The following is a 13,177-nucleotide window of genomic DNA, read 5'->3' as shown; positions in this document are numbered from 1 at the left end:
GTCATAAATAAAGCACAGGCAAACACTTGCAGTCCAGAAAGGCTTTTTCTAATATATTGACTGTGGCTGTCTGTTGATTCGAATGGAAAAAAAAAAAAAACCTAAGATAATGTCTGCTTACATCTTGAATCAGGCATCTTGAATTATATTCCTTAATTCTTTTTTGTTATTATTGTGTGTATCACTATGCATCCTACCCTCCCCTCACTACAAAATTCAGTAATCACTTATGGAAAAAAAATCGTATGTCAACTCTACAGATTAGTTTAAGGGCTTTTGACATAAATTTCAAAATAAATAAATAAAAGCCTGTCTTTTTTTTTTGGTAAATGGGATAAAATTGTTAGAAAAGAAAAGGTTTTTTTTGTTTTGTTTTGTTTTTTTAAGAAAAGGTTTTTAAGTCTGAAGGTAAGTCACCAAATACAAAGCAGCTACTAAAAAACAGATTTTAGGGGCTTCCCTGGTGGCGCAGTGGTTGAGAGTCCGCCTGACGATGCAGGGGACGCGGGTTCGTGCCCCAGTCCGGGGGGATCCCGCATGCCGCGGAGCGGCTGGGCCCGTGGGCCGTGGCCGCTGGGCCTGCGCGTCCGGAGCCTGTGCCCCGCGGCGGGAGAGGCCACAACAGTGAGAGGCCCGCGTACCGCAAAAAAAAAAAAAAACAACAGATTTTATAATCAATTATTTTTTTACTTTCAAATCAAATATTTGTTATGAAAAGAGAAAATCTCATATTAAACCTATTTCATCTTGTTCCAAAGAAATATAGATTAGCCAAAGCTGAGAGCATTGTGCATTACAGCTCTTCCTGTCATTCATTTTCTATCATTTAATGGCCACATAGAATCTAGGACAATAGAAGAAGCCTGCTTCCCACCCACCTCTCTTGGCACCCCTCCCCACCTCCAAGACAGGGGCTTGCTGGTAAATGGTTAACAACCGTCCCTGGCCTCAGGGGATGGAGGGGACTCCTGATTTGCAGCATTTGGGTTTCCATGGTGTATATACACTCTCCACATGGCTGATTCAAAATCACCAGTGTGATTACTACCAATGTGATATCATTGACCGTGAAACTGGGAAGAGAAGTGTTCAATCAGGATCAGTCCTTTCATGACAGTAGAAGCTGGCTCCAACACACACTGTCAGACCTATAGACTCCTGGCCTCAGGTCAAGTCTCAAGTCTGGGAGAGAGTCTATTAGATCAGCAAGTGTATGAGATTCATTGGTGTCCTAGACTCTCAAGTGTCCTAGTGTCTAGCCTGTGAATCTCCCATGGGTGTGTTTGAAGGAAGAGGTCTAAGCGGGCACTGGCAAAATATCCCTGCCGCTGCACCAAGAGCTCTTCCTCTCCCAAATCATGGCAAACTGAGCCCATTAGGAGGAAAAGAACCCCAAACTCCCAAATGTCCTGTGGTTTTCTGTGACAGTAGAGAGCCTGGAGAAGCTAAATGCACAGAGTTTGTTAAAGCCCTATTATGTACATAAGGATCTGATCACTTTCAAAATGCAAAAACCTGAAAAAGGGAAAATAGCAGATTATGGCACAAGAGAAACTTTAATCACTTTGCAATTAAGTATTTTAAATAGGGATAATGAGTTTAAAACATGGGCTTCCCTGGTGGCGCAGTGGTTGTGAGTCCGCCTGCCGATGCAGGGGACACGGGTTCGTGCCCCGGTCTGGGAAGATCCCGCATGCTGCGGAGCAGCTGGGCCCGTGAGCCATGGCCGCTGAGCCTGCGCGTCCAGAGCCTGTGCTCTGCAACAGGAGAGGCCACAACAGTGAGAGGCCCGCGTACCGCAAAAAACAAAACAAAACAAAACAAAACAATATGGGCTTCCCTGGTGGTGCAGTGGTTAAGAATCCGCTTGCCGGTGCAGGGGACACGGGTTCGAGCCCTGGTCCGGGAAGATCCCACGTGCCACGGAGCAACTAATCCCGTGCGCCACAACTACTGAGCCTGCGCTCTAGATACCGCGAGCCACAACTACTGAAACCCGCGCCTAGAGCCTGTGCTCCGCAACAAGAGAAGCCACCACAATGAGAAGCCCGCGCACCGCAACGAAGAGTAGCCCCCGCTCTCTGCAACTAGGGAAAGCCCGCACCCAGCAATGAAGACCTAATGCAGCCAAAAATAAATAAATAAAATAAATAAATTTATTTTAAAAACCCCAACAATATAATTCCTCTTCTGGTTTCTCTCTATTAAACCATTTGGGTTTTAGAGAAACCAACGTAAAATAGGTCAATGGATTTATTAGAGAGGCTTAAAAAAAAAAAACACCAAGTCTGCTAAAAGCACACCTCATATGAGAGTTCAGGCAATTGTTAATCCTGGTTATTAGATCAGGAGAGAGCCTGGGTGAGATGATGTATCCAGCCAGCAGTGCTGTTGCCATGGCAACCTCAAACCAAGCTCCAGCTTCTTAAAGCCACTGCCCATGGAAACTGTTTCCACAGATTCTGCAGTGCTTCCAATGTCCTGAGATGGTTACATCCCCACAGAAATGGGATAGGAAACGATTTAAGCCACACAGCACACCTGGAGAAGGAATTAATATCAGCAACAAAGTCTTTGAGGAAATGGTCCTTTGCTTCCTGGGCTATAAATCTGTACCCCTGTCTTCTCTACCTCACCAAGGGCTCTTTCCTTTACTTCTTCAAGTACACTCACATTACGAAAAAAGAGAAATTTGTCCATTTGACTCATGCTACACTTTCCAGTTCAATTACTGATTTTCCTTCTACAACAAATGATTAGAACAAACCTTGAAATGTAGCATATTCCTCATGAAAAATGTCCAGTGACCCCACTTTCAATACGGACAAGTGATATAATCATCTGTCACAAGCTGCTGTATTTTTCTTCTTAGCACACATCACCACCTGGCACTCTATATACATCTGCTGCTTCCAACCACTGCAATCTTAGCCACTCTTGTCCAAACCATTGTGGCCTTTTGCCCTTGTCCAAGGCAACATGACCTCTTGCCCAGAGATCTGCCTCTTAACTAGTGTGTTATATGTGTTAGACACCTTTGCATCCCTAGAATAGAGCCTACCGTGTTGCAGGTGCTCAAACACTCATTGCAATGAACAGAGGAACCACATACCAAGAAAAGAAAACCATGCTCACCTGGATGAGGGCAATGGCGAAATTTCTAATGCTACTTAGATTATATTTATCTCAAGCAACTAAGAAAGACTGACAAGGACAGGGTGTCTGGTCATTTAAACCTTTATGCCCAAGTAAATTCGCAGATTCTTAATACTACTAGTACATTTTCTGGTCTTTGAACCAGTATTACGCTTTTTTTAGCAAAAGAGAATGGAGAATATCAATGTGCACACAAACTTGTCCCCGATACATACATACATACAATACAGCCATTCTTATTATCTATCATCTATCTATCTACCTATCTATATCTATATCCATCTGTATTTTGTGCTTCCTTTCAGACAAATAATTACCTGCTTTTGAAAATGCCAAATCTTCTGATCCCTTTGATAAGCTAAAAAGACAGAACTGTCTCAAATGATAGATAGATAAAAGCTAACAATTAACTTCAATTTGCCCTGAATTCAACAGACTTGTTGTCTAGACAGTCCTAATTTATTTGATTATTGTTCAGCATTCATCTTCACTTTAGATAAATGGATCTCACACGACTTAGGGAATGCAATTACTCCTTAATTCATTATTTGCCCCATTCTTGCACTGAAACTGAAAATACACCAAGGGCACTCCACACTGCTATCCTCAGATGCTGCACACTAGGATGCACTGTGGTTAGGAAGCAATTTCCAAAATGTTTTATGGAATACTAGTCCTCAAGATGCTCTGGGGAAAAGTATCAATGTTCATGGAAGTTGGGACATATGCTGTTTCTCCTTCTGGGAAGTGTATGGTGCACACTGGCATATTAAAGGCTCTGATAAGTCCTGCAGTGAAGAGATTCGTTTAACTTAGCATTTCTCCACCTTTTGCCTTAAAAAAAATTACATCTCAAAACATACACTTTGGGAAAGCTGGTTTCGGCTCTTAAAATACTGTCAAATATTTACAGTAATAAACTCACCTGGGCAGAGTCCCAAGTGAACAACGCCCAGAGCACAAGCTAAGTGTTGAAGCAAAGCTTTAGTGTAGCTATGGCTTATGTTCTGCTGGCTCTCCTAGTTCTTCCTGTTTATTTCTTAAAGTGGTATTTTTCTTCAACTTTGACGTTCATCGCCACCTATGAATGTGTACAGTGTACATCACATATTAAATACTTTAAGTTAATTTTCTATTATTCAGTTAAGTGATCTCTGACCAACAGAATTCTTACATAACTGCACATTTGGACTCTTGGACTGAATACTCCGAGGAAAATAAAATGTACAGTCAAACAACAGTTCATACTAAAGTTTTAGAAGCAATGTTCCCAAAGAAGGAAAAAAGCAAAACCCATAAATTTTGCTCATATCACATAGTGAGTGCTCGATCAATATTTATTGAATGAATAAATAAATGAATGAATGAAGAATACATGCAGACATGCAAGAAAATGGTCTTTCACTTAAGCCACAGCCCACAGCTAACTCATTTAATCTGAAAAAAAAAAGTCACCTGAAAGGTCATCCTTGTTACATTTCAGAATTTATCCAAAATCCACAGCACTTCTGTCAAGCATTATTTTCTCCATGAAACCCTTTCCTGTCTGTCATTTCCTTCTCCCTTTTTGTGCCACCACTGAAGCCCTGAACCAACCTCAAACACCAAGGGCACTTCAGGTTCATGGTTGTAACCCCTGCTACATAGAGGGGTCCCATGCCTCAAACGGTCACTGGAGAGACAAATAGACTAACATAAATTAAGAGAACTTAACTCCTCCATTTGGGTCTGAATTTTGTCAGATGCCTTAAATGACCAATGTCCTTTATAAAGTAATTACAAATGCATAGTAAATTGAAATGTGTATTTAATATCGATGGCTTCAATTCAATACGTAAAATCCGTAAACACCAATCTTAGAAAACTATTTAAAACTCACATCAACCACCACAGCCTTCCATTTTCTTCACCAATATTGTCTCCCCAAATTCTTTCTTTTCAAAACATGGCAGGTTCACTGTTATATTTATCATGGTCTTAAGGTAGGAAATGGAGGTGCCTTATTTTTCAGCCTAGATGTCTTGACTGTTTTTATTATTGTCTATTTACATATTCATTACTGGTAACTGTCTAATGACCCAATAAATCCTTTGAATTCTTATTTTTCACCACTCTGTGAGTCTCAGTATCAGCCCCAAATCTTTATATTATAGGGACAGTGACAATGAAGAGGTTTCCAGAATATCAGATGTTGGCCTGGTGCAGGGAAAATAAGTCTATGCATAAAAATATGCTTTTATTTTTGGTGAAAAGGTCCAATAGCTTTCATCAGATATTCAAAGGGACATTTGCTCCAAAAGGTTAAGAACCACTGATCTAAACTATTAAAATAATTGCTATACATTGTCATAAAACCACCAGGAATGGACTTTTCAAAAAGGAAATAAATTCTTCATATAAAAGTCATCCATCCTAATAGGGTGCCTAATATTTTTAAATTTAAATGTTCATGAAGCAGGGGAATTTCCTGGTGGTCCAGTGGTTAGGACTCCGTGCTTCCACTGCAGGGTCACAGGTTCGATCCCTAGTCGGGGAACTAAGGTTCTGCAAGCCGGGCGGTCAAAAAAAAAAAAAGTTCATGAAGCAGTAACATGTGATGTAATATAGTCTAAAATATGAATTACTGTGAAACAACAGCCACTAGTTTTTAGAGCATCAAGTCTCAAAGTAAAACAATAATAAAAGTTTACTGCAGTTCTGTGAATGAGCCTATAAAGCAAGCCTAAGTGAGGTGGGGTATATTCCAAGGCCAAGTTATGCCACTAAGAATACTGTGGCATTTGGTAATTCATTTGACCCTCCTGAGCCTCCGTTTTGGTCCCTTTGAGCTATTATAGGCTGCAATTCTGTGACCCTTGAACATGGTGAATATGTAATTAACTCAACTCTCAAAGCTTATCACCTGGTTTTTATGTTCTTATTGACAGTCCTACCTAATAAATCAACTGAATATTGCTGTAAAGTGGGATTTCTTTCCTTTGGCCTGGCAACAACTAGAAAAGGGCTTTTAAACTAAGGCTCAGAGAGCCATGGAAAAGGTGTGAATGAGCACCTGTAAGGCAGACCCAGATCCTGATTTAAGTTAGTGTAGGATGTCAGTATGATGGATGATGAAAACCATTTCCAGAATGCAACATGGAAGGAAAAAGTGTTGGGGAGAGGGTCCAAAAGAGAAAGCTGAAGACATAGACCTTTAGGAAGCCAACTATACTGAAAAAGATACTGGAAGATATATCATACATAACTTAATCCAACCTCTAATTTTATAGCTGACAGAACTGTGGTTCAAAGATTTGAAGCTGCCTTAATTCATAAGACTAGATGACAACATAATAAAGAACAGATTATCCAAAGGAGAACACAAATTGCTGGTAAAGCTGTAAAACATTTTTCAAATAAAAGGAGAAAGCAGTCCTAACAATCAACTTGTCTCAAACACTTACAACATTTAAAAATGTAACTGATGTCTTTTGATTCATTTTGTGCAGTTCTAATCACTCAAATTTAAAATGAAAAGTAACTGTCACTATGAAATCTATCTCATACATGCAAATGTAGTCTTCAAACCAGTGCTCATTGGATGTCTACACTCCTGCAAACCCCTGTATGTGACATGAAACTACAATATTACCTCAGTCTTTCTGGGTATACCTGCAACCAAATACTGGCAAGATTTATCATATGTAAAATATGTGTATGTCACACCTGTACAAAGATCGTATGACCCAATATTTGCCAATAACAGACTCCCACATTTCCTTTTCTTAATTATTGGTCTCTATGATCCAATTATACTATAGTTATACTATATTTATACAATTATACTATACTTAGATCTATTGGGTTTTGTTTTGTTTACCTTTTTGGGCTGCACCACTTGGCCTGCGGGATCTTAGTTCCCTGACCAGGGATAGAACCCATGCCCCCTGCAGTGGAAGCATGGAGTCTTAACTGCTGGACTGCCAGAGAAGTCCCTAGATCTATTGTTAAATATATTTTTCACATTAGCTGAGTATTATGTATAGATTCATATCACTTAGTATTGGCCAAATGCTAAAACTGCCCATTAAATGTCAGATAAACCCCAAAGCTCATTCAACTATGAAGATATCAAAGAATCAGAACCCAAATAAATGTAATTCTTGTATTCTTTCTTCAACATTAAAAGTTAATAAAGTAAAAGAATCCTCGCTTATTTTTATTTTTTTTTTTATTTTTTATTTTTTTTTGCGGTACGCGGGCCTCTCACTGTTGTGGCCTCTCCCGTTGCAGAGCACAGGCTCCGGACGCACAGACTCAGCGGCCATGGCTCACGGGCCCGGCCGCTCCACGGCATGTGGGATCCTCCCAGACCAGGGCACGAACCCGTGTCCCCTGCATCGGCAGGCAGACTCTCAACCACTGCGCCACCAGGGAAGCCCCCCTCGCTTATTTTTGAGAAAACAAAATTAGGGCCAAGAAGTGTTCTGAAAGGCAGAAAATTCATGCTTAGCTGGCAGTGAACCTCAGAGTACCTAAATAACCAAGGCACTGAAACTAAGTGGCATATTTTTTAATGTAAGCTTTCCTCAATCACTACAAAACTGTACGGTATGTATTGCCAAGTTCTGAGTTAAAATGCCTAAATCACTCCTAGCAGAAATGATTCTTCAGGGTGATGTATTTCAGCAAAAAGGGAAACTGGGGTATGTTGTGGACTCGCTGGCAGGATTCAGAACATTAGTCAATCTTCTTGCGAAATGGCTTTTCTGTCTCCGATGATGAGAAAGCTTCCATCCCAGCTGCTCTTACACAGCACAGTGTTCCGGGCGGCTATGCTCTCAGTTCTTTTAGTGGAGCTCAGCTCGTGGATACAAATATAGGGAGGTTCTATTGCTTAGTCACTATTTGGAAAAAGCTCTCTCTCCAAGACACTTGGAATTTAATTTCAAAAAAACATGGAAAAATTCTAATCACCCAGGGCTATCCGGTGTTATGATGAAAGCGTTTTCACTGTGCCCTGGCTAAATGTGGGGCAGAGGTGGCACACTGGGGTAATCTCAGCAACTACCAGGATCACATCGCTAGAGGCACAGTAGGCAACTGTTTTCCTCCAGTAGAACTCTTGTCATGAGTTTAAGTTAAACACTACTCATGTATGGCTTAGGGCCTCCTGACTCCGTATCTGTGCTCATCCATACTCTCTTGTTTGGTGTGTCTTTTTTCCATCCTCTTATCTCTACCTGTTAAAATCATACTTACCTCTCAAGGTCCTGGCATTTTCTTCAGATTCATAATATTAATATTTCTCTCATTCTATGCATGTCAATTATTTTCTCACTTGATTACTTCTTGCAAGAGGATGGGGCACCTTGTGGGCAAGGACACTTCTTACCCCTCATTATATACCTCTTGCCCCGTGATCTAGCTACTGCCTGGCATACGGTAGAGGCTCCCAAAATGCTTGAACGAGTCCAGGCCCCAGGGCCACCCCTACCCATAATGAGCTGCTTTGAGGGGTACAGAATTCCCTTTCCCTAGATGTGTTCAAAGTTACAGCCAGATAATTACTAAGGAGATGCCGTCGAGAGGATTAAAATCTTATGTGATTGGACTACACTGTCTTTTAAAAACTCCTTTGGCCCAAAGACTCTGAAGTATGCACTGTCCCCCGGAGGTGGGCGTTTTCCACCCCTCTTTTCCTTTTATTCTCTCTCCCTAAAGAGAGCTAATTCAGAAATTCTCAGTTAGGAGCAGATTTTAAAATCTTATACCACTGGGTTTCTGTCACTTGTTGTATCTGTGTCAGCTTATGAGTAAGAAGTAGCATGTAAAGTCAGTGACTCAACTGCTATATTTAAAATAACATCAAGAAAGAGAACATAAAATAAGTTCAAATGCTCAGATATAGATTACAAGCTCCATAAGAGGAGAGAAAAATCCAGAGAACCAGAACAATCAAGGAAAAGAGCGTTAATTGGGTATTGAAGAACGGATAGGATGTAAATGTTCAGAGAGAAGCACTTCCGTGTTAGGAAAAAAACAAAAACAGGGAAGGAATGGAGGGACAAAATAAACATGGTGTAGCACTGGAGACAAGAGAGCAGTGTGACTAAAGCTATGTTAGGGATGGTGGGAAATGCTACTGGTCAAACAAGGTGGGACTAGATATGTGGAGGGGTGGGTGGAGCTTGAAAGGCTGGCAATATACTACTGAACATCCTGAGCAGAACAAGGTGATGAAAGAAGTGTTTAAAAAAAATCAAGTCTGGGATGGACATGAAGGGAGAGCCCAAAGTGTGGCCACCGGGAAGATGGTCATAACCTGGTGAGTTGAAGGGGTTAAGGTTCTGTCTGGGGGATGGAGGAGACACAAGAGAGGAAACAGCCCAAAGGAGGAGTTAGAAGGATCTGTTGACTGGGTGTAAGAGATAAAACAGAAGGATGTGTCAAAAATGATGGAAAAGATGGTGGTACCAAGAACAGAGTCAAGGAAGTGAGGAAGAGAAGCTAGGTTGGAGGGCAAGGAGGCTTTTGAACATGTTGAATATGAAGTAAGAATAAGACAATCAAGTGTGAAATACCCAAGAGCAGATAAGCTATGGGACAGGAGTTGGGAGAAAGTAAAGGATTCAAACTAGAAACTTAAGAGCTTCCTATAGATAAAGGGAAAGGTGAGGCCCTAGAATGAAAAAGAGAGGGAGTGCATAAGAGCCCCAAAGTGATGAATAGCTGAACCTCGAGGCCGTTTCAAAAGTAGAAGGTCGCAAGAATATGGGCACAATGAAAGGAACAGAAGAGGAGCAAACAGTGTGGGATAAAAATTCAGGATCCAATAGTGTCACAGAAGGCATGAAAGAAGTTTCAAAAAGGACTTGGTGATAGATGATGGATAAGGGCCAGAGCATGTTGAAGTTACCATTATACTACTTACAAATGAGTGTGGGGTGGGGGCTTCCCTTCTCAATTACTAATAGAGTACATAAAATGACTTAATTGGTGAGTGGGAGGAAAAAGGGATTTTGTGGCTGTAAGACATGCTGTTCCATGATTTTTAATGACAAAAGGGAGATATATTAAGATGCTGCTATTCTTTGTGCAGAGATAGTTATGAAGAAATGAAAGATAATTCTGTTCATATGGACTGCTTTGGAGGAATTGAGGATTTGTACGCTTCTGGGAGCTATTTTGTTATATAATAGGAATAACATTGCATATGCAAAGTATTGGCCATATATTATAAGTGTGTGGGTAACATATTAAAATGTGCCAGTTCTGACAGAAGAAATATCCAAAAGCATTTAAAACTGGTATGGGGACTATTAAGTAATTCATGGGATACTGCTAAGCACACACAAAGATGAGGTGTTTCTGAGCTCAAGAACCCTTGAGAAGTAATGCCTCTCACCTGCTCGTGAAACACCCAGTCTGTGTGCAGGGCTTATCCTAAGCCAGACTTGCATCTACTTTCATTTTAGTTGTGAACCATCTGGCAAGACACCACAGCCAGGAAGCAATGGTTCTGGTCAGTTTGGGTGTTAAAATCAAATCTGACTGATAAGAGATGATATTAAAGGAATCCCAGTGCCTGTTCCACTGTCACTGATGAAGTGGAAGTTGGGTTCTGGAATAGGAGTGTGAACTACTGTGCAAGAAATGCTCTCTTCTTCCCCCAAGTGGAAATGAACAAATTAATAATTAATAGTGACCACGGAAAGATCCAGGTTTTGAGGAGGCTGAAGCTTATATAATTTGGGTGCCCTCTTCAAGAAAAAAAAGAAAAGAATGCAAAAAGAAAATACAAGATTCAGCATGAAGCTGGTTATTTATTTAGAATGAGAACCAGAAGGGACCTGCAGTTGTAAGGCCATAGACCATTAGCATGATCAGCTACATGGTAAATCCAATTCTGCTCATGACCAACTACTTGGAGTGAAGTGTGGAAAGGGAGAGAGAGCCAGTCATCAGGCAGAGAAAAAGTAACAGACAAAATGCTCCTTAAGGAATACTGGAACACAGAACAAGAAAAAGACAAGAATAAAATCCCAGAAAGAACCCTGAATTGTGAAATATGAATGGTATAGAGATGGGAATAGAGACAGAACTCCTAATCAATTTACACAACACATTATCATCATATTTATTTTCCAGTGATGAACAATCACATTGCTTCTAGGAGGCTCGCATACAAGAACTAGGCTTTTAGAAACACCAGTCCACTTCATTGCAGGCAGTCAACAAGTGTTTGTTGAATGAATAAATAAGCTAATAAATGAATGAAGGGAAACAAGAGAAGTACTTCTTTTTCGTACTCTCCACCAGGATCTGCTTTCCTGATGCTCCAACATACATGCATGTTTTTATTGGCACTGGCTGGAGTTGTCAAAGCAACAGCTCATGCCAATCTCTTCTCTGGTGATTAAGACTGTTATCCGAAACAGGCCAAGTCAAAACCTATCTTCACCCAAAAGAGTCTCCTCAAAAGGATTATACATAAAAATGGCTACTTTGGGGGCACTCTACTTACTCCCTCCCACCTTATTTTTCCCTCTTTCTAAATTAGATCCTGCAGGTATATTTCAGAAATGATTAACATTCTCCCAGGTTGTGGACAGACTAGTGTGGGACTCTAGCTAGAGCTGAAACACAATTCCTAAATTTCAGACATTTTACCAATTATGACAACGTAAGTGACAAATTTAATATATCAATCATGATGAGGTTTCCAGGAAGATATGGGAAAGCCTTATGCATCACTCAGCTGGTCAGCTACAAACCCAAGCCAGGACCAGAGGAACCCAGGCTTGCCAGCTGTCTCATCACAGGGCAAGATTCAGGCAGTGGGGAAAGACACAAACAGGACATTCCCTTATCTGCCCTCAGCCCCTGCTTCACAAGGAGATTCCCTTTGGATAATAAAAGCCCTACACTTTCTGCAAGTTCTAAAAGAAACGGCTGGAGTAGGTTAAAACTAAGAGCCCACCTCTCTCCCCCCACCCCCACCTTTTTTTCTTTGTTTAAAAAAAAACCTTTTCCTAAAAGATTCTTCCTCCTTCCTCTCCAGTTACCAAATTTTCTAAGGAAAAGCGCTTTGAGAAGAGCAGGACTGAAATAACACTCAATACTACCAAAATCCGTATACTGATGTTCTGTTTAGGGCAAAGGGCGTGAAATCAGTAAGGCAAAGCAGCTACCTCAGGAATTAGGAGTGAGGGTCTTAAATGGGAGAAAATCATCGCCACTTCCCCGGTTAGGTGATTTGACATCTGCAGAGTTACCTCCGTTTCTAGGTTTTGTAAAATAGGGACGAATAAAGTACCCACCTTACAGGACAGCTGAGGATTGAGAAAATCCACGTAAACTGCTAAATATAACTGCACGGCAAGAGCTAATTAAATGTTAGTATTTCATAGTAGTAGTAAAATTATTGTGCCTGCCTCCCCCAGTTCACACCACCAGCAAACCCGGCTCAACCCCACCCCCCTCCTCGCAGAATCCGGGGCCCGGCCACTGTTGCACTCTCGCATGCACAAGGGAGACCCCCACCAAACGCCACCTTGCGGCTGCAAGTCCCTCACCCCAGGCCGGCCAGGGTCGCTCAGGCTAGCGCTACGGTCCACACTGACCTGAGATGCCGCCTCCTATCACGACTACGTCGAACATGCGTCCCGCTCTATTCGCCTTCTCCTGACTCTCCATGCTCTGGTCGAGGCTCTCCCGGGTCGTGGGTAGAGGAGTGGGGCCGGCCAAGGGCGGAGCGGACTTTTCTACCGACTCTCGGGGGGAGCCCGAGGGCGGAGCCGATTCCTCCACCGATACCCGGGCGGAGCCCGGTGCTGAGGGCGGAGCGGACCCTGGTACTGGTACTCCCGGGGACCCCGGGGGCGGAGCCGATTCTTCCACCGATGTTCGGGGGTAACCTAGCTCTGAGAGCTGGGTGGACTCTTGTACTGACACTCGGGAGGAGTCCGAAAGTGGGATAGATCCTCGTACCGACCTCTCGGGGTGGGGGCTGAGAACCGAGGTCGGGGCAGACCCTTGT

General features: G+C 41.9%; 1 protein-coding gene across 1 annotated transcript in view; it reads right to left on the bottom strand.

Moving 5' to 3' along the window:
- The window catches only part of MAOA (monoamine oxidase A), a 72,667-nt gene extending 59,795 nt beyond the window's left edge, over positions 1-12,872 (bottom strand). The window contains exon 1 of the mRNA XM_082864322.1: positions 12,762-12,872. Coding sequence (XP_082720448.1) covers positions 12,762-12,834 — 73 coding nt within the window. The 5' untranslated portion in view covers positions 12,835-12,872. The remainder of the gene's footprint in view (positions 1-12,761) is intronic.
- Positions 12,873-13,177: the final 305 nt, after the last annotated feature.

This window comes from Leucopleurus acutus (genome assembly GCF_964270905.1).
Source record: "Leucopleurus acutus genome assembly, chromosome: X".
In the NCBI taxonomy this organism is placed as follows: domain Eukaryota; kingdom Metazoa; phylum Chordata; class Mammalia; order Artiodactyla; family Delphinidae; genus Leucopleurus; species Leucopleurus acutus.
Note: the sequence above shows the minus strand (reverse complement) of the source record. Positions and strands in the feature narration are given on the sequence as shown.